The sequence below is a fragment of the Schistocerca cancellata genome, chromosome 2, assembly GCF_023864275.1.
Source record: "Schistocerca cancellata isolate TAMUIC-IGC-003103 chromosome 2, iqSchCanc2.1, whole genome shotgun sequence".
Taxonomy (NCBI): Eukaryota; Metazoa; Arthropoda; class Insecta; order Orthoptera; family Acrididae; genus Schistocerca; species Schistocerca cancellata.
The window spans coordinates 150634098-150652811 of record NC_064627.1 but is presented as its reverse complement, the minus strand read 5'-3'; the positions used below and the strand labels follow the sequence as shown (position 1 = coordinate 150652811).

The 18714-nt window shown below is 44.4% G+C and overlaps 1 protein-coding gene across 1 annotated transcript in view; it reads left to right on the top strand.

The window, feature by feature from the left end:
• The first annotated feature begins 4438 nt into the window (after window positions 1-4438).
• The window catches only part of LOC126152040 (neutral ceramidase-like), a 243401-nt gene continuing 229125 nt past the window's right edge, over window positions 4439-18714 (top strand). Inside the window, exon 1 of the mRNA XM_049915981.1 lies at window positions 4439-4557. Coding sequence (XP_049771938.1) covers window positions 4441-4557 — 117 coding nt within the window. The 5' untranslated portion in view covers window positions 4439-4440. The remainder of the gene's footprint in view (window positions 4558-18714) is intronic.

The window sequence follows — 18714 nt, the reverse complement described above, 5'->3', positions numbered from 1 at the left end:
GGCTAAATACCCGAGAAATTTTCAAGGTTTCTGTACCCCGGGAAAACCACAGATCACACATCAAGAACTTATTTACTTTTGAAAACATTATTCGAGACATCAGCGAGCCAAATGTAATATTTAAAAGTAGTAATAATAGTCTGGATCACAAGGCTTGTTTATTGAAAGGTGACCGGTTTCGATTGTCACATGATCATCTTCAGACCTACAACTATTTGGATGGAGAACGGCTGTGTGTGCAACAGAAACCGCTGAATGACGGTAGTCGACTGTTCCTGCAGTTGACTATCATTCCTGCTCCACACACAGCCATTTTGCATCGAAATGGCTGTAGGTCTGAAGATGATCATATGAAGATCGGTACCGGTCACAATAAATTTGGCTGGCGATCTAGATTGTTAATTATTTTCGTAGAAAGAGCTACTGCAGTATAGTATGGGAGGAACCGGAAAAATATGAGCAATGAGCCGAACACAAATCACACTTTTATTCAAAAATAATAAATACACTGCAGTCAGTGGTCGCCTTGACACTGCAAAAGGTGGGACTTGGTTCTTAATAGGATGTGTTGCCATCAGAGAGGACAGTGCATGTTTTGCGACGTGCTGCTATGCCGTCCACAATCTTGGTGAGGACTTCCTGTGATAGGGCGTTCAGTTCTTCACCAGCGTGGTTGGCAACAGCTGAATGGTCGTTTCTGCACGTGGAAGTGTCTCCCCATCGCAACCTACACGTTCTCCATGGGATTTAAGTCGGGGGAACAGGCACGCCAGTCAATTCACCGAGTATCCTCTTGTTCCAAGAGCTCCAGCACCTTAGCATTTCGCCGGCCGATGTGACCGAGCAGTTCTGGGCGCTTCAGTCTAGAACCGCGCGACCGCTACGGTCACATGTTCGAATCCTGCCTCGGGTATGGATGTGTGTGTGTTGTCCTTAAGTTAGTTAGGTTTAAGTAGTTCTAAGTTCTAGGGGACTGATGACCTCAGATGTTAAGTCCCATAATGCCCAGAGCCATTTGAACCATTTGAACCTTAGCATTTCAATCCGCAGAGCATTTTCATCCATAAAAATGAAGTCAGGGCAGAATATACCCCTGAAATGAGGTATATATATATATATATATATATATATATATATATATATATATATATATATATAAGCAGTACAGTGTCTCAATATCGCTGGCCGGTGAGAGCGAGTGTTCAGAAATTTGGAGGTTAGTACACCTATTAAACATTATGCGTACCCAGACCATAGCATCTGGGTCACCAAAACGACGTGTTCGACAGTACTTGACGTACGCTCATATGGCGAAAGGTGTATACCCCCAGGGCCGCTGAATTATATTACTTTTCCTGTTTGACGACATCCATTATGGATTCTTCTTGGTCTCGGCGTAGTGCCTCCCAGTATGCATTGTTCTTGAGTAGTGCAAAAGCATGTTGGGTTCTTTTTATCATAGCTACAGTTATTAATGAAAAGACGCAGGAATTGACAGTGAGTACAGCACTTTTACGTCACTATTCTAAGCATAATATTTCCAGCAAATATTCACAGCAACAACGTAAGACGTTCAGTTCTTCTTAGCGCAACATGTAACCGACTTTTATAAGCTTCTCAATAACAAACGCGAGCAAGAAGAAGCATAAAAATAATACGTGTACCACAGACAATTTTAGGATAATCAGAAGAGGCACTTTTCGACAATATGTTCCGAAATTTTCTTAACGTCAATGGCGTTTTATGTAATGGCGCTAGATAAAAAATATGGTAAATTATATATGATAAAATAATTGTGTTTTTCGAAGAATAATGTAATATGTATTACCTACAGATTTTTTAAATGTAGATCCTTTACATAAATACACCTAAGTACTTTCTTTATATTATTCGAATCTTATAAAATCGTTAAAAAGTGAGCTTTCCATTTTCTCCTTGTCTGATCTTATTGTAAATTTATGAGATATATGGAGATCTTCTCTAAATAATAACAGTGTGCCATTAGTCAGTTCCATTGCAAGCTCCACTTGAGAACCTCACACGCACGCCCATCTGCACCTTTATAGTTACACAAGAGGAGTGGGACAACATATGGCCTCCTTCCACATACGTTTCCCGTTATGTTCACAACGAGAAAGACAGAGAAATCAGAGCTATCGCGGAGGCTAACCGACAGTCTTCTCCTGATCACTCGTGAATGGAACAGGGAGGAGGAGGAGAAGGGAAGGAGTGGTGGTGGTGCTCTTCACCGTATAGCATAAGAAGTCTTGTGAAATATAGATGAAGATCCAGGGTGTTGCAGTCATACGTATTTTATCGTAATCTGTTCTAAATTTGAAGTGGGAAATTGCAGAAGTTGTCAGAATATCAAGTGAATGTTATATTTTTCTGTCCCTTTATCAACTTCTATATCCCCCCTCCCTCACACATAACTTCCCTTGATGAAGACAATCAGCATCCGGAGATATGTGTTTCTTCCTCACAGTACGGAGTTTTTAAATTTCACGTAACTGTTGTCATTGAGAAATAAAAATTATGTATTTCGTAAAAAAAGAAACAAGTTGTAGGAGAGAGTGTTCGCATAGAGAATAGTGTACCTAGGAACACCCAATGTTGTTTGGTCGGTATTTCCGTCTAGTGAGCGATTTTAGAATCTCATGAAGGAATGCTCACTAGAGGCCGACATAAGCAGTTTCCGCCCTTTGCTACCGTTTTTAATGTTGTCAGACGTGGAGACAGTTTTCTTCGGCGTTAGTGAATATTAAGACTTCGAATGTCGTTAATATTTGCAGTCATTTTCCTCAGTGGCTACAAAAACTTCATTATGAAGGTAACAAAATTGCCGTTTTTTGCAACTGAAATTTGTTGTTGTATACTAGAAATGTTTCACCTTTCATTTTAGCCATCTTTAGCGGTCTATAATACATAAAAAATTATTTAATTACATATGTTTTGATTTGTACTGACTTTGGCAGTTTCTTTAAATCTAAATGTTTATATTTACAAATATACGGTTGCATTTTCCACTTAAATTCATTTTGTGTCCATTAGTTGCCTTACATGTGCACATAATACAAATTTCTTCCAGTAAATATCTCTTTGTACATAATCTGCACATGTTTCTTCTGCTTAGTCACATGACTGACTGAGGAAGGGTAGACTGAAGTGGGTTGTTGGGATGGCGATGGAGGCGGGGTGTGTGGTGGGCCACTGTGTGTGTGTGTGTGTGTGTGTGTGTGTGTGTGTGTCTGAGTGTGTGTTGTGTGTGTGGGTTGCTTTTTTTTATGGTAGACTGGGCATTAGCTTGAATATTGGTCTTCTTTTGTTGCTCTTTTGGTCATTGCAAATATTTTCATTTATATTTACGGCCTTCTGTACCAAACATTCTTCTGGCAGAGTCGGTTTTCCCTTTCCTTCTTTACTATGGCATTAGGCTGACACGTCCGTTTCATCTCAGTGCGATGATTATTTTCTTTTATTAAATTTTGTTGCTTATGTGGAATGCGTACTTCATCCTTCAATGCCCTTACAAGTTCTTTGTACCTGACGTTAATATTTCTTGCAGTCATTCCAAAATCGCTAGCGCTGCAGATATTACAAGTTAATTGACCAGTTCCAAAACTGTTACAGTCATGTCTCTCATTTGTCACAATTTTTTGTTTCCCTATAGTGTGCTATGATAACTTCTACATATACTATTTAAGTACTGTACAATACATGAAATTTATGTAGAATATGTTGTTCATTCTTGAATTAGAGTATTTTGTGGTGTGGATAGTAAAGCCATACTTCATCAGTTGTGCACCATCTTGTACCTTGAAATAGAAGAAAATTTTACCATGGAAAATGTGACGTCTGCAAATTAACGTCTTAACAATGTTACCTGTGTTGAAAATGGAAATTTGTGTTGGTTTCCAACAGCTGCAGATTTAAAATATATTTGTCTACAACTGTATTTTGATAATACTACCACCTAATTTCATTTCACTTATAGATTATTAGTGTGAAGGTCGAGTAATAACGTAACAAACGGATGATTAAACATATTACTAACAACTTTCTCTTGATTATACTGCTTTTAACCTTCAATAGACTATTTGCTTCTTGATATATGACCATATTGTAACCTGGAACACGTTTTTACATTTGAAAAAACACCATAATTTTCCGTAATAATTTTTGTAGTTTCAGAAAAAGCACATAAATAGTAAATCCCATTATCCGAAAATGAAACAAGAACGTGCATTAAATGTCTATTACAGAGCTTGATTGAGGCGAAATATCGGAGAGATCGGAAGCACTCTCCCCTACGTGCGTCAGGAAACATAATCCACAGGGGTTAAAGACACGCTGTTATACCACTGTACTCAGGATCGTAAACTCATGAAGTACTAATTTGTGCTGACCAGTATGTTTCCTTTTCCGTTTTTCAGATTCGAAATGATGCACGGGCTTACATTATTGGTGTTGGCAGGACTGCTGTCCACGTCAGGAGCCGCTTATATGGTCGGAATCGGAATTGCTGACGTCACAGGTCCACCGGTAGAAGTCACTTTCGTAAGTACTCTCTTACCTTGTGTTTCAAAAAAATTTCAAACATTCTCAAACGACGTGTTCTTCATGGAAAGTTCGTCCAATAACTTTGAATTCGTGAATATACTTTCCCAGAGAGAAAACTTTATGCACTGCCTTTATGTGCCGTACGAAATAGTGATCTAAATGGGTCTCTGAAACGGACAGTATGATACATGTTGGTACAGTTACTAATCTATTGGAAACAGATTAAAGAAACAGACAGAGCAACTTCAGAGATTTAAACTCAGACCGGCAGGTGTGGACGAGCGGTTCTAGGCGCTTCAGTCTGGAACCGCTCGACCGCAACGGTCGCAGGTTCGAATCCTGCCTCGGGCATGAATGTGTGTGATATCCCTAGGTTAGTTAGGTTTAAGTAGTTCTAAGTTCTAGGGGACTGATGACCTCAGATGTTAAGTCCCATAGGGTCAGAGCCACTTGAACCATTTGAAACATTTAATCTCAGTAACAGACTATAAATAGCAGTAGGTGCAATAACGTCAGAAATACAAAGTGGCTTAGAAGGAGTCAAATAACTGCGGACAATATATCCATTCCAGAATGAGATTTCCGCTCTGCAGCGGAGTGTGCGCTGATATGAAAATTCCTGACAGATTAAAACTGTGTGCCTGATCGAGACTCGAACTCAGGACCAATGCCTTTCGCGGGCAAGTGCTCTACCAACTGAGCTACCCAAGCACGACTCACGCCCCATCCTCACATCTTTACTTCTGCCAGTATCTCGTCTCATACCTTCCAAACTTTACAGAAGCTGTCTTGCGAAACTTGCAGAACTAGCACTCCTGAAAGAAAGGATATTGCGGAGACATGGATTAGCCACAGCCTGTGGGATGTTTCCAGAATGAGATTTCCACTCTGCAGCGGAGTGTGCGCTGATATGAAACTTCCTGGCAGATTAAAACTATGTGCCGGGCCGAGACTCGAACTCGGCCAGGCACACAGTTTTAATCTGCCAGGAAGTTCAATATATCCATCGTTAAAATGATTGTTGGGAAACAGAGAGAATATGTCGCTGAATACCCATTAAACATAATTTACGCCATTAAAGCATTCGTCATTTTAAATAGGATTAAACCTTGGTAGGTACTACGATACTTAAACGCAGAAAAATCTGCATGGATGTAGATTCTCATGAATAGTTTTTCACTTTGTATGTAGAGCATATGATGAAACACTTGAAAGCAATGACTAACCTAGGAGCTGTTAACAGAAACACCATTGTAGGGTGTGTCACACGTGATAATTGTGTAGTAGCTGAGCTTCTGCGATACGTGCAGCAAGAGACTCGATGAGGCTATGGAAAGTACCGATGTGTGTGGAGTCACGCGACTCGATTACCGTGAACAGCTGAGCTGGGTTTCTCCGCAGAGTATCCATGGGGCGTACAGTCAGATCGAGGTGATCTCACCGATTCTCGACTGGTTTTTAATCCGGGAGTTTCATGGCCACGTGAATACGATAAGCTCATCTTGGTGGTCTCCGAACGTTCACTGCGAGCTGTGTGACCCGTTGTATAGCCTGCGGTAGATGCCATCGCGTCGAGGAAAAACGAACTGCGTGTAGGGACAGGCACGTTCCCCAAGGATAGCTGCAGACTTTTATTGATCCATTGTGGCTTCCAGAAGGCGAGATAACCCAGGGAATGCCACGAAAGCATTCCACAGACCATGAAACTCTCTCCTCTGGTGTGGACTCTTCCGACGATTATTGCAGGGTGTTTGCTCTCAGACGCTTGCGCCGTACGCTGCAGTGGCTATGTGTCCGACGGAAAATGAAACGTGATTCACCTGAAAAGGTCACCTAGCGCCACTCGACCTCCAGATGCGTTCGTCGATGAACAGCAGTCAGCATGAGTGCATGAACCAGGCGCCTAGTGCGGCGGCCCATACACAGTCACGTTAGCTGAAGATCGTTGGGGAGACACTATTGGTACCCCTGTGGTTCATCCGGGCTGGCAGCTGATCAACCGTTGCACGTCTGTTCACCTACACACATCTCCGCAGCCACTGTTTACTCGTCTCACCTATTGCTCTTTGTGAACCACATTAGCCTCGACTCCGGCAGTGGACAGCACCAGTTTACCATGCACGCTATGCTTTAACTGCGGCGGTACTCGAACATTTTCATCCTTTCCTCCAAAGCCAAGCATAATGCGCTTGCACTATTCTCCGCGTCCCTCCCCCTCCGCTCCATTGCTGGCGCTGCCACTTGCCGTCTGTGAGTGGCTATTTCACGCTGACTTCGAACATAGGAGGTGGTCACATTAATGTGACTAGACCAGGTAATACTTTGCAGCACTCGGTTCAGCCAGTGGTCTCCATTAAACCAGCTGGAAAGTCTTAAAATGCCGTATCATCGGCATATTGCGCCAGGTGGCAATGTGGGATGAGTGTCATATCATTAACATAAATGTTAAAGAGGATGGGAGACAACACAGAGCCTCGAGGCGTACTCATCAACATGTGATATAAGCTTGAGTGTTTGCCGCGCTGAGTAACCAAGAAGGTCCTATCACGGAGGAAATTATCCACGATATTGACATACGTGTCTGGGATGGTCGTCTGTGTCAGCATTTTGTACATGAGATTGTCCTGCCAAATCTCGAAATTTGCGTTTTACAGATCCAGGAAAACCGCTGGCGTCCCCATGGTGGAGTCACAGCCATTGATGACGCGTTCCATGATCCTAAGAAATTGGAGGTTGGACGAGAGGTGGGGATTGAATGCAAACTGTTTTGGATGGATCATCTCAGCCGGCTGGAAAATGTGGTAGAGGATCAAAGATTCTAGGAGCTCTGCCATGATATTCAGAAGGCTAATGGACCTGTTGTTAGTAGGGACCATAGGATCATTCGAGGGCTTAGGGATGGCAATCAGTTTGGCCTGCTTCCACTGAGGGGAAGAAGCCCTATTGTGAGGCAGCATTTTTGGTTGCTGGTAAATAAGAACAATGAGGTGCATGGGAGCTGACAGAGGTGTTCATTTAAGATGCCATCCAAACCTGAAGCCTGCTGCCACGCTTCTGCTAGAGGATCTGCAGGAGTTCCACTGGGAATGTAAGGTGAGGTGCAGAAAGATGTAGCCTTTTTCTTTAAGTGGTAATGGCCGCCAGAAAATTGTGTTCGTCTTGGAGCTCATCAGGCATAAGGCCCTGGACGAGATATTGGTTCTGGGCCTCAAATGTATTGGTCAGAGTTTCAACCACACGGAGGGCATCATAAGTTAAGTCATCCACTGTGCAGATAAGATGGTTGGTCTTCACTGTGGTGTGCCATGTGACTTGTACAACAGGCTAGTGTGATTTATGTTGGTGGAGAAAGGTGGACATATTTTCCTCCTATTGTTCTGTTTTCTAATCAGCAAAGCAGTGGCAGAATTCATGTTCGAGGCACCTAATGTAATGCTTATCTCAAGGGTCTCGAAACTGCTTCCATAGCCTGCCGTAGCGATTCTTTGGATTTCCAGTTCGCTCATCAGGGGAGGCAAGTCATCCAGTGAAGTAAAAGGCCTTGTGACAATGGAAGAAGAGGCCTTAATGGCCTTCTGGATATTTGTGATTAGGTAATCAACAGCACTAACCAGACTGGTAGACGTTGTTAGGTGGAGGTTTTGACAAGTGCTGTTGTTGAGGATCCTGGTAAATTTGTCTCAACCTGTGATGGTCTAGATAGAACAGATGTCTAAAGACAGAGCGACATCAATAAGGGGTATGAGTATAGTGTCATGGTCCGAGGCCAGTTCGTGCAATGTTTCCAATGAAAACTGCACCACAATGTTCTTGAAAATGGCCACATCCAAAACTTCGGGCTGGCAGTCAGAACAAACTAGTATACTGATGAGAGTGTGGGGCCATGGACTGACAGTGCTACAGGGACTTCCAATTGAAGGAGCAGTCTGCCCTTTGGATTAGCAATGCGAGACTGCCGGATGTGCCCCAACAATGAGTTTGTCAAATGATGCCAGCACATGGAGGTCTACTTCAAGAAGTGGTATGTTATGGCTCAAATACGCTGCAGCAAGAGTTATAGAATGAAGGCGGATAGAAACAGTGACTGCCACAGCCTCTATATACTCTAGTGGTGGGAGAGTCTCGTGAATATGAACGAGAGTCTTATGTAGGGACACTGCAGTGCCCCATATCATCGAAGGAGTTGGTCAGTGAGATACAAAACCATGTTGCAGAGACGAAAATCGTCTGCGGGCTTCAGGTAGGGTTTCTGACACAAGCAAAACGTCCACATGGCGATCAGTTCAGTCTTCATACATTTCACGCCTTTAGCATTAAAAATACAAGCAACTAAATCTCGGTGGGGCTGCTGATAGTGTAGTGAGCGATTCACTATTATAACAAAATCTGGCTGAGCCCATCAACACCTTTGTGAGCCTATCCTCCAAATGAAAGATATTTTGAGCTGTTTGAAAATGACAGCCCTGCAGTGGGGCTCTTTGAACAGAGAAATGACCTAGAGGATCTCTCTCATGTCATCCTGGAAAGAGGCATCTGTCTCCACAACTCATGTCACATCCCAGGTGGGCTGCTTGATCCTGCAGTGGGCAGGGGTGGGAGTGGTGACTGATGGAGAAGGTGGTGCCATAGTGGTGGCCTCTGACACTTCAACAGGTGGGCGTGAGGGGATCCAGACCATTTTTCTCTTTGGTGTGCGTTGGTATTCGGCACAGGAGATGGGTGAGCAGGAGTAGACTTAGCTGTAGCAGCAAACGTGGTCATAGGGGATGAGGGGGTACCCGTGGTCTAGGGATAGCGTCTTTGATTCATAATCAAAGCGCCTTCGGTCCCGGGTTCGATCCCCGCCACTGCCTAAATTTTGATAAATAATCAGCATTGGCGGCCGAAGACTTCCGGGATAATAGCCTCATTCTGCCAAAGGCCTTGTCAAAGAGGGCGGAGGAGCGGATAAAGGTTCAGGGCACTCTCTTGTCCTAGGGGTGGGAAATTGCCCCTAAAGGCGGAAGAATCAGCAATGATCAACGACATGAGGATGCAGAAGGCAATGGAAACCACTGCATTAAAGACACATAACGTGTATCCACAGGACATGTGGCCTTTAATTGAAGAAATGTCATGATGATCTCTCCATTAGCAAAAGATTCCGGAATAGTCCCCCATTCGGATCTCCGGGAGGGGACTGCCAAGTGGGAGGTTACCATGAGAAAAAGATTGAATAATCAACGAAAGGATAACGTTCTACGAGTCGGGGCGTGGAATGTCAGAAGCTTGAACGTGGTAGGGAAACTAGAATATCTGAAAAGGGAAATGCAAACGCTCAATCTAGATATAGTAGGGGTCAGTGAAGTGAAGTGCAAGGAAGACAAGGATTTCTGGTCAGATGAGTATCGGGTAATATCAACAGCAGCAGAAAATGGTATAACAGGTGTAGGATTCCTTATGAATAGGAAGGTAGGGCAGAGGGTGTGTTACTGAACAGTTCAGTGACTGGGTTGTCTAATCAGAATCGACAGCAGACCAACACCGACGACGATAGTTCAGGTATACATGCCGACGTCGAAAGCTGAAGATGAACAGATAGAGAAAGTATATGAGGATATTGAAAGGGTAATGCAGTATGTAAAGGGGGACGAAAATCTAATAGTCATGGGCGACTGGAATGCAGTTGTAGGCGAAGGAGTAGAAGAAAAGGTTACAGGAGAATATGGTCTTGGGACAAGGAATGAAAGAGGAGAAAGACTAATTGAGTTCTGTAACAAGTTTCAGCTAATAATAGCGAATACCCTGTTCAAGAATCACAAGAGGAGGAGGTATACTTGGAAAAGGCCGGGAGATACGGGAAGATTTCAATTAGATTACATCATGGTCAGACAGAGATTCCGAAATCAGGTACTGGATTGTAAGGCGTACCCAGGAGCAGATATAGACTCAGATCACAATATAGTAGTGATGAAGAGTAGGCTGACGTTCAAGACATTAGTCAGGAAGGATCAATACGCAAAGAAGTGGGATACGGAAGTACTAAGGAATGATGAGATACGTTTGAAGTTCTCTAACGCTATAGATACAGCAATAAGGAATACCGCAGTAGGCAGTACAGTTGAAGAGGAATAGACATCTCTAAAAAGGGCCATCACAGAAGTTGGGAAGGAAAACATAGGTACAAAGAAAGTAGCTGCGAAGAAACCATGGGTAACAGAAGAAATACTTCAGTTGATTGATGAAAGGAGAAAGTACAAACATGTTCCGGAAAAATCAGGAATACAGAAATACAAGTCGCTGAGGAATTAAATAAATAGGAAGTGCAGGGAAGCTAAGACGAATTGGCTGCAGGAAAAATGTGAAGACATCGAAAAAGATATGATTGTCGGAAGGACAGACTCAGCATACAGGAAAGTCAAAACAAACTTTGGTGACAGTAAAAGGAACGGTGGTAACATTAAGAGAGCAACGGGAATTCCACTGTTAAATGCAAAGGAGAAAGCGGATAGGTGGAAAGAATACATTGAAAGCCTCTATGAGAGTGAAGATTTGTCTGATGTGATAGAAGAAGAAACAGGAGTCGATTTAGAAGAGATATGGGATCCAGTATTGGAATCGGAATTTAAAAGAGCTTTGGAGGACTTGCGGTCAAATAAGGCAGAAGGGATAGATAATATTCCATCAGAATTTATAAAATCATTGGGGGAGGTGGCAACAAAACGACTATTCACGTTGGTGTGTAGAATATATGAGTCTGGCGATATACCATCTGACTTTCGGAAAAGCATCTTCCACACAATTCCGAAGACGGCAAGAGCTGACAAGTGCGAGAATTATCGCACAATCAGCTTAACAGCTCATGCATCGAAGCTGCTTACAAGAATAATATACAGAAGAATGGAAAAGAAAATTGAGAATGCGCTAGGTGAGGATCAGTTTGGCTTTAGGAAAAGTAAAGGGACGAATGAGGCAATTCTGACGTTACGGCTTATAATGGAAGCAAGGCTAAAGAAAAATCAAGACACTTTCATATGATTTGTCGACCTGGAAAAAGCGTTCGACAATATAAAATGGTGCAAGCTGTTCGAGATTCTGAAAAAATGTAGGGGTAAGCTATAGGGAGAGACGGGTCATATACAATATGTACAACAACCAAGAGGGAATAATAAGAGTGGACGATCAAGAACGAAGTGCTCGTATTAAGAAGGGTGTAAGACAAGGCTGCAGCCTTTCGCCCCTACTCTTCAATCTGTACATCGAGGAATCAATGATGGAAATAAAAGAAAGGTTCAGGAGTGGAATTAAAATACAAGGTGAAAGGATATCGATGATACGATTCGCTGATGACATTGCTATCCTCAGTGAAAGTGAAGAAGAATTAAATGATCTGCTGAACGGAATGAACAGTGTAATGAGTACACAGTATGGTTTGAGAGTAAATCGGAGAAAGACGAAGGTAATGAGAAGTAGTAGAAATGAGAACAGCGAGAAACTTAACATCAGGATTGATGGTCACGAAGTCAATGAAGTTAAGGAATTCTGCTACCTAGGCAGTAAAATAACCAATGACGGTCGGAGCAAGGAGGACATCAAAAGCAGACTCGCTATGGCAAAAAAGGCATTTCTGGCCAAGAGAAGTCTACTAATATCAAATACCGGCCTTAATTTGAGGAAGAAATTTCTGAGGATGTACGTCTGGAGTACAGCATTGTATGGTAGTGAAACATGGACTGTGGGAAAACCGGAACAGAAGAGAATCGAAGCATTTGAGATGTGGTGCTATAGACGAATGTTGAAAATTGGGTGGACTGCTAAGGTAATGAATGAGGAGGTTCTACGCAGAATCGGAGAGGAAAGGAATATGTGGAAAACACTGATAAGGAGAAGGGACAGGATGATAGGACATCTGCTAAGACATGAGGGAATGACTTCCATGGTACTAGAGGGAGCTGTAGAGGGCAAAAACTGCAGAGGAAGACAGAGACTGGAATACGTCAAGCAAATAATTGAGGACGTAGGTTGCAAGTGCTACTCTGAGATGTAGTTGGGCTTACTTCTTAAGATGGAAATGGGTGCAGTCCCGTGACAGCGGAGGTGTCTGATTTGTTCCTGATTTCTTTCTTGGAGGATGGTAAGTCTTCATAGCCTTCTGCTGTGTAGGCCAACCCTTCCAGAAAGCTCGTTAGTGGTGTCCAAACAGGGGACGTATGTGGTCTTTTCCGAGGCTGGGTGTTTGCTGTCCTCTGACACAGGAGAGCTGGCACACACGGCACTCTGAAAAGGCAGTGAGCAGTAATTGCCAGTGTGGCGCAAACGTTGACACCTATGGAAGGTGGAGGCGCCGTTGCTGCCCTGATACAATTCAATACGCACCTTGGTGCACAGGAGATGCCTTATTTGGCAAATACGTTCGACGTCCTCTCTCCTAATCAGGGCGACAACATGGGTGGTCATAGGGATTAACCTCTTGGTTTCAGGGTCCTTTTTATTGTACTGATATACCAAAGCATCCAGAAACTTGTGGCGGATTGATTTATCACTGACTTCTGTTTCTGTAACTTTGCAGGGAAAGTCTTCTTTGACCATTTTTGTTCTTCTGTCGCCAGAAGCCTGATGAGTGTAATAGTCCATAGCCCTCGACTTCACAAAGTTGAGGACCTGGAGATAATCGTCCTTTGTGTCAAACAGGTACTTGACGTGCTTTTCTGGTAAACTGCCCACAGTTGACCTGCAATAAGGCGTTGAAGCTCAGTGTTCAGTTTAATGTAGTTTATGGGATTGTACACCTCGATAGGAGGGATTTTCTCCTTCTTTGGTGGTGGTGCAAGTGGATTCTGAGAAGAGTTTGGAGCAAGAACATGTCCTGCTCCAGATGTGGAGGCATCGGAATCCGAATCATGGCTGCTGCAATGGGCGCAACCGGAAGACAGTTTAGATTTTCGGCCATGGGGGGACTAACGGTGTTGGAGTCCCCAGAAAGACCGTTGGGCTGACGAGGTGGTGTAGACGAAACAGCACCTGTCGTTGCGTCTACGTGATGGTCAGGCGTATCAGTGTTGTGGGCGACATGGCTTGACTATCAGTAGGTGAGAGGTCCTTTACTAGGCTGCCAAGGAAGTCATCAGATGACGAAGAGGAAAATAGGTCTGCTACGCAAAGCTGTAGACAGATTCACTTGAATCGGTATCACTGTGAGTGGCTACCGGTGATTTTTTCGGCGGGAGGCACGATGCACTCTGTCCTTAGACCATTGTGTGGTGTGAATATTGGCGTCTCCGGCAGCTTGCCAGGACGGCCGTCGAGCGGCTCGTGTCAAATTCCCTGACGAAGGGGCTAAGGAAGAGTTGCCTATCCACGGATTCTGTCATTGGCACTATTCACGCTTTGCCTCAGCCACATAGCCAGGTCCTGGGCAGACGCCTATATATCTGACTGATACAACGGAAGCATACAGAAAAAACAACGGTGCCTTAGAATACAGATGAGCAATCAATGTTGACTCAGACACTGCTACTAAATGACACTGAGCAGCACTCGTGACAATCACACATGACGCACATGTACCTGCAAGTAAATACTGTCAGTGCTCCAACCTGACTGATGCTGTGGCTTTTTTTTATTTTTTTTATTTTTTTGTGGGAGGTTGAAATGCAGCTTCATTGGTGGCTCAGAGTGTTACTGTCTTGGTGGATACGAAAACTGTTCCATTCTACAATTATGTCATACCAAAGTCATCACTAGAGTGCACATTGAAGGTGTGTCGCTGGCTCTTGAAGTCCCATACTACCCTCTGATGGTGCAAGTTCAGGTTTCAGTCAAATATTTACTAACTAAGAACTACAATATGTATCAACAATGGTGGTAGATGGTCAGTACCCATAAAGTGGTCAAGTCAACACAAACGCTTCATTAGTGGCTCACCAAGGATGGTGAGAGGAACAAGGTGTCAGTGCCAGTGCTGGGGAGGTATTGTGCCAATGTTTTGTATGCCAGCAACAGTGTTGCATAGGGCTTCTACTTTGCCATAGAGACGCCTTGTCTTCTCTCGCATAGACGTCTTGATAGTGACCATTACTGTTTCCTCATGGAGGTAACTGCCCTCGTGAGGGGAAAGGCATGCAGACTCCTCCAAAGCACCTTATTGTGCAGGTTCTTGCTGAGTAACCAAGAAAGTCCTATCGTGGAGAAATTGTCCACGATCTTCATATAGATGTCGGGGATGGTCGTCTGTGTCAGCATTTTATATACAAGATTGTCCTGCCAGATCTCATCATATGTTTTTTGCTGGTCCAGGAAAACCGCTGGGGTCGACATGTTGGAGTTAAAGCCCTTGCTGACATGTTCTGTGATCCTAAGGACTTTGGCCGACAGGTGGTTCAAATGGCTCTAAGCACTGTGGGACATAACATCTGAGGTCATCAGTCCCCTAGACTTAGAACTACTTAAACCTATCTGACCTAATGAAATCACACACATCCATGCCCAAGGCAGAATTCGAACCTACGACCGTAGCAGCAGCGCGGTTCCGGACTGAAGCGCCTAGAACCGCTCGCCCACAACGGCCGGTGCCGACAGGTGGGGAGCGAATCCAAACTGTTCTGGGCAGATTGTGCCAGCCACCACCAGAGGCTGGGAAATGTGATGGAGGATCATTGTGTCTAGAACCTTGGCCATCGCATTCAGAAGGCTAATGGGCCTCTTGTTGGTAGGGACTATAGGATCCTTTGAGGACCTGGGGATGGCAATCATTTTGGCCTGCTTCCACTGTGGTGGAAAAAGGTCAGTTGTGAGACAGCGGTTCAGGATGCAGGTAAATAAGACCAGCGGCTTGCAGGGGAGCCAGTGGAGGTGTTTGCTAATGATGTCATCCAAACCTGGATCCGACTGTCATCTTGGAGCTCATCAGGCGTGAGACCCTGGATGAGCAATTGGTTCTGGGCTTCAAACATATCGGTGAGTTTCTAGCACACAAAGGGCATCATAAGTTAAGCCATCCACTGTGCAGATGGAATGGTTGGTCTTCACTGTGGGGTGCCACAGGGCTTGGATAAAAGCCCATTCAGATTTATGTTGGAGGAGGAAGGCGGACATCTTGTTCTCCCATTGTTTCATTTTTAAATCAGAGAGCTGGTGGCCGAATTCACGTTGGAGACGCTTCATGCAGTGCTTATCCCAAGTATCACGAACACGCTTCCACCACATTTGGTAGTGGTTCTTCTGGATTTTGAGTTCATGCAAGAGGGGAAGCATGTCATCGAGAGGTCTTAGAGCCTGTGGAACAAGGGAACTAGCGGCCTTCATCGCCTTTGGATTTTTGTGGTGTGTTAATCAACGACACTAACCAGATTGGAGTTGTTGTTAGGTCTAGATCTTGCTGAGTGGTGTTATTAAGAGTCGTGGAAAATTTATCCCAATCCGTGAAGATCAAGGTAGAACAGACGTCGAAAAACAGAGCAAAATTGGTAAGGTGCACGACTATGGGATCTTGGTCAGAATCCAGTTCATGGAGTGTTTCCAACAAAAACTGCACCGCAAAAGTATTCTTGAAAATGGCGCCAATGCTTTGTGTTGAGATCTTCCCCAACAACGAGTTTGTGAATTGATGTCAACGTACGGAGATCAGCTTCAAGAAGTGGTAGAGTAGGGCTCAAATAAGCCGCAGCAAAAGTTATAGCACCAAGGCTGGTAGAAACAGTGACTACCGTAGCCTCTATATGTTCGAGTAGTTGAAGAACCTCTTGATTATGGATGAATGACTTATGCAGAAACACTGCCGTGCCCCCACCTCGGCGATGGAGTCGCTCAGTGCGATAGCAAATCATGTTGTGGAGACTAAAATTGTCGGCGGGTGTCAGGTGGGTTTCTGAGACAAATAAAATGTCCACATGGTGGTCATAGTGGAAAGTGTTCAGTTGAGTCTTCATACCTTTAAGGCCATCAGCATTGAAAATACATACAACTAGATCCGGAATAGGCTGATGGTTGTGCGGTGGGCGATTCACCATTATAACAAAATCTGGCTGAGCCCTTCAACAAGGGCAATGACCTTAGTGAGCCCATCCTCCAACCGACGGCTCTTTTGAGCTGTTTCACGAATGAGAGCACTGATGTGCGGCTGCGTGAACAGAGAGATGACCTGCAGGATCTCTCGCACGTCATCCCGGAAATAAGCATCTGTCTCCACCACTGGAGGAGCATTCTGTGTGGACTACTTGACCCTGTGATGGGCAGGGTGGGCGTGGTGGCTGGTGAAGTAGGCGCCGCGATGGTGGGTTGGGGCACTTCAGCAGACTGGCGGGAGGAGGCCACAGACTGGGGGCGTTGGTATGCGTCACTGAAGACGGATGAGCAGGAGGAAACTGAGTCGCAGCAACGAATGTGGTTGTACGGGATGGAGCTGGAGGGGTCTCCTGTGTCGCAGATGCGTCAGCGCCTGAGCACCAGTGGTGGGATGGTCGCTGGATTTACCCCGTAAGACGGGGAAATAGGTACGTCCCGTGACGGCTGGGGTGGGCGATTCGTCCTTGGTTTCCTTCGTCAAGAGCGGGAAGACTTCATAGCCTTCTGGTATATAAGACAACCCTTCCAGGAAGCTAGATGGTGGGGCTCGTGGCCGTGGCTGGCAGTATTTCTCATTTATATACCTACGATTGCGGCCGCTGGCACCAATCAGAGAGGGCCGAAACGAGGCGTGCGTGGAAGGTGATTTGGGCAGCACTTAGCAGTTCCGGCCCGTCGCGGGACCGAGTCACGTCAAGTGGTGCGAAAGGCCGGCGTCACGTTTGAAACTGCCTCTCCTGCCTCCCTACAAGCGTTAAGCATCGGTCGGTGCTTCCTTTCGAAAGCTCGAGAATTTTCTTCAAATTGACGCGGCTAGAAATGCGAGAAGATATTATTCTTCATTCCGATTCTTCACATGACCTTACAGTCATGTGACAGGTCGAAGCATTCCGTTCACCGCGATGATTCTACAACCAATTAAATTGATCGTGATTGTAACTTTCTACGTCCTATAACAATTACCGTCATTACTAATTAATGTGGGTAATGTACATGAAATTTCAGATGTATATCTTTAGTAACCGTGACATTGACGAACGAAATATTTTGTATATGATTGCAGTACACGTCAACCACAAATCAAGCTGAAAGTGCGTGGTCGCACCTATGTCACATCCTACAATGACTAAACTCCAAACTGTTCATTCAGTTAGTCTACGGTAACGTGAATCATGTAATGATGGAAGTGACCATCTGAGCAGTTCTCTTAGGTTGTTCGCAGATGATGCTGTAATTTACCGTCTAGTAAGGTAATCCGAAGACCAGTATCAGTTGCAAAGCGATTTATAAAAGATTGCTGTATGGTGTGGCAGGTGGCAGTTGACGCTAAATAACGAAAAGTGTGAGGTGATCCACATGAGTTCCAAAAGAAATCCGTTGGAATTCGATTAATAGTAAATAGTACAATTCTCAAAGCTGTCAATTCAACTAAGTACCTGGGTGTTAAAATTACGAACAACTTCATTTGGAAAGACCACATAGATAATATTGTGGGGAAGGCGAGCCAAAGGTTGCGTTTCATTGGCAGGACACTTAGAAGATGCAAGAAGTCCACTAAAGAGACAGCTTACACTACACTCGTTCGTCCTCTGTTAGAATATTGCTGAGCGTTGTGGGATCCTTACCAGGTGGGATTGACGGAGGACATCGAAAGGGTGCAAAAAAGGGCAGCTCGTTTTGTATTATCACGTAATAGGGGAGAGAGTGTGGCAGATATGATGCGCGAGTTGGGATGGAAGTCATTAAAGCAAAGACGTTTTTCGTCGCGGCGAGATCTATTTACGAAATTTCAGTCACCAACTTTCTCTTCCGAGTGCGAAAATATTTTTTTTAGCCCAACCTACATAGGTAGGAATGATCATCAAAATAAAATAAGAGAAATCAGAGCTCGAACAGAAAGGTTTAGGTGTTCGTTTTTCCCGCGCGCTGTTCGGGAGTGGAATGGTAGAGAGATAGTATGATTGTGGTTCGATAAACCCTCCGCCAAGCACTAAAATGTGAATTGCAGAGTAATCATGTAGATGTAGATGTAGAAGTCCACTTCTCACATGTTTCGTGTCCATGTAAGAGACGAATCACTAGACAAGGCTCACATACACATGGCCATTCTAA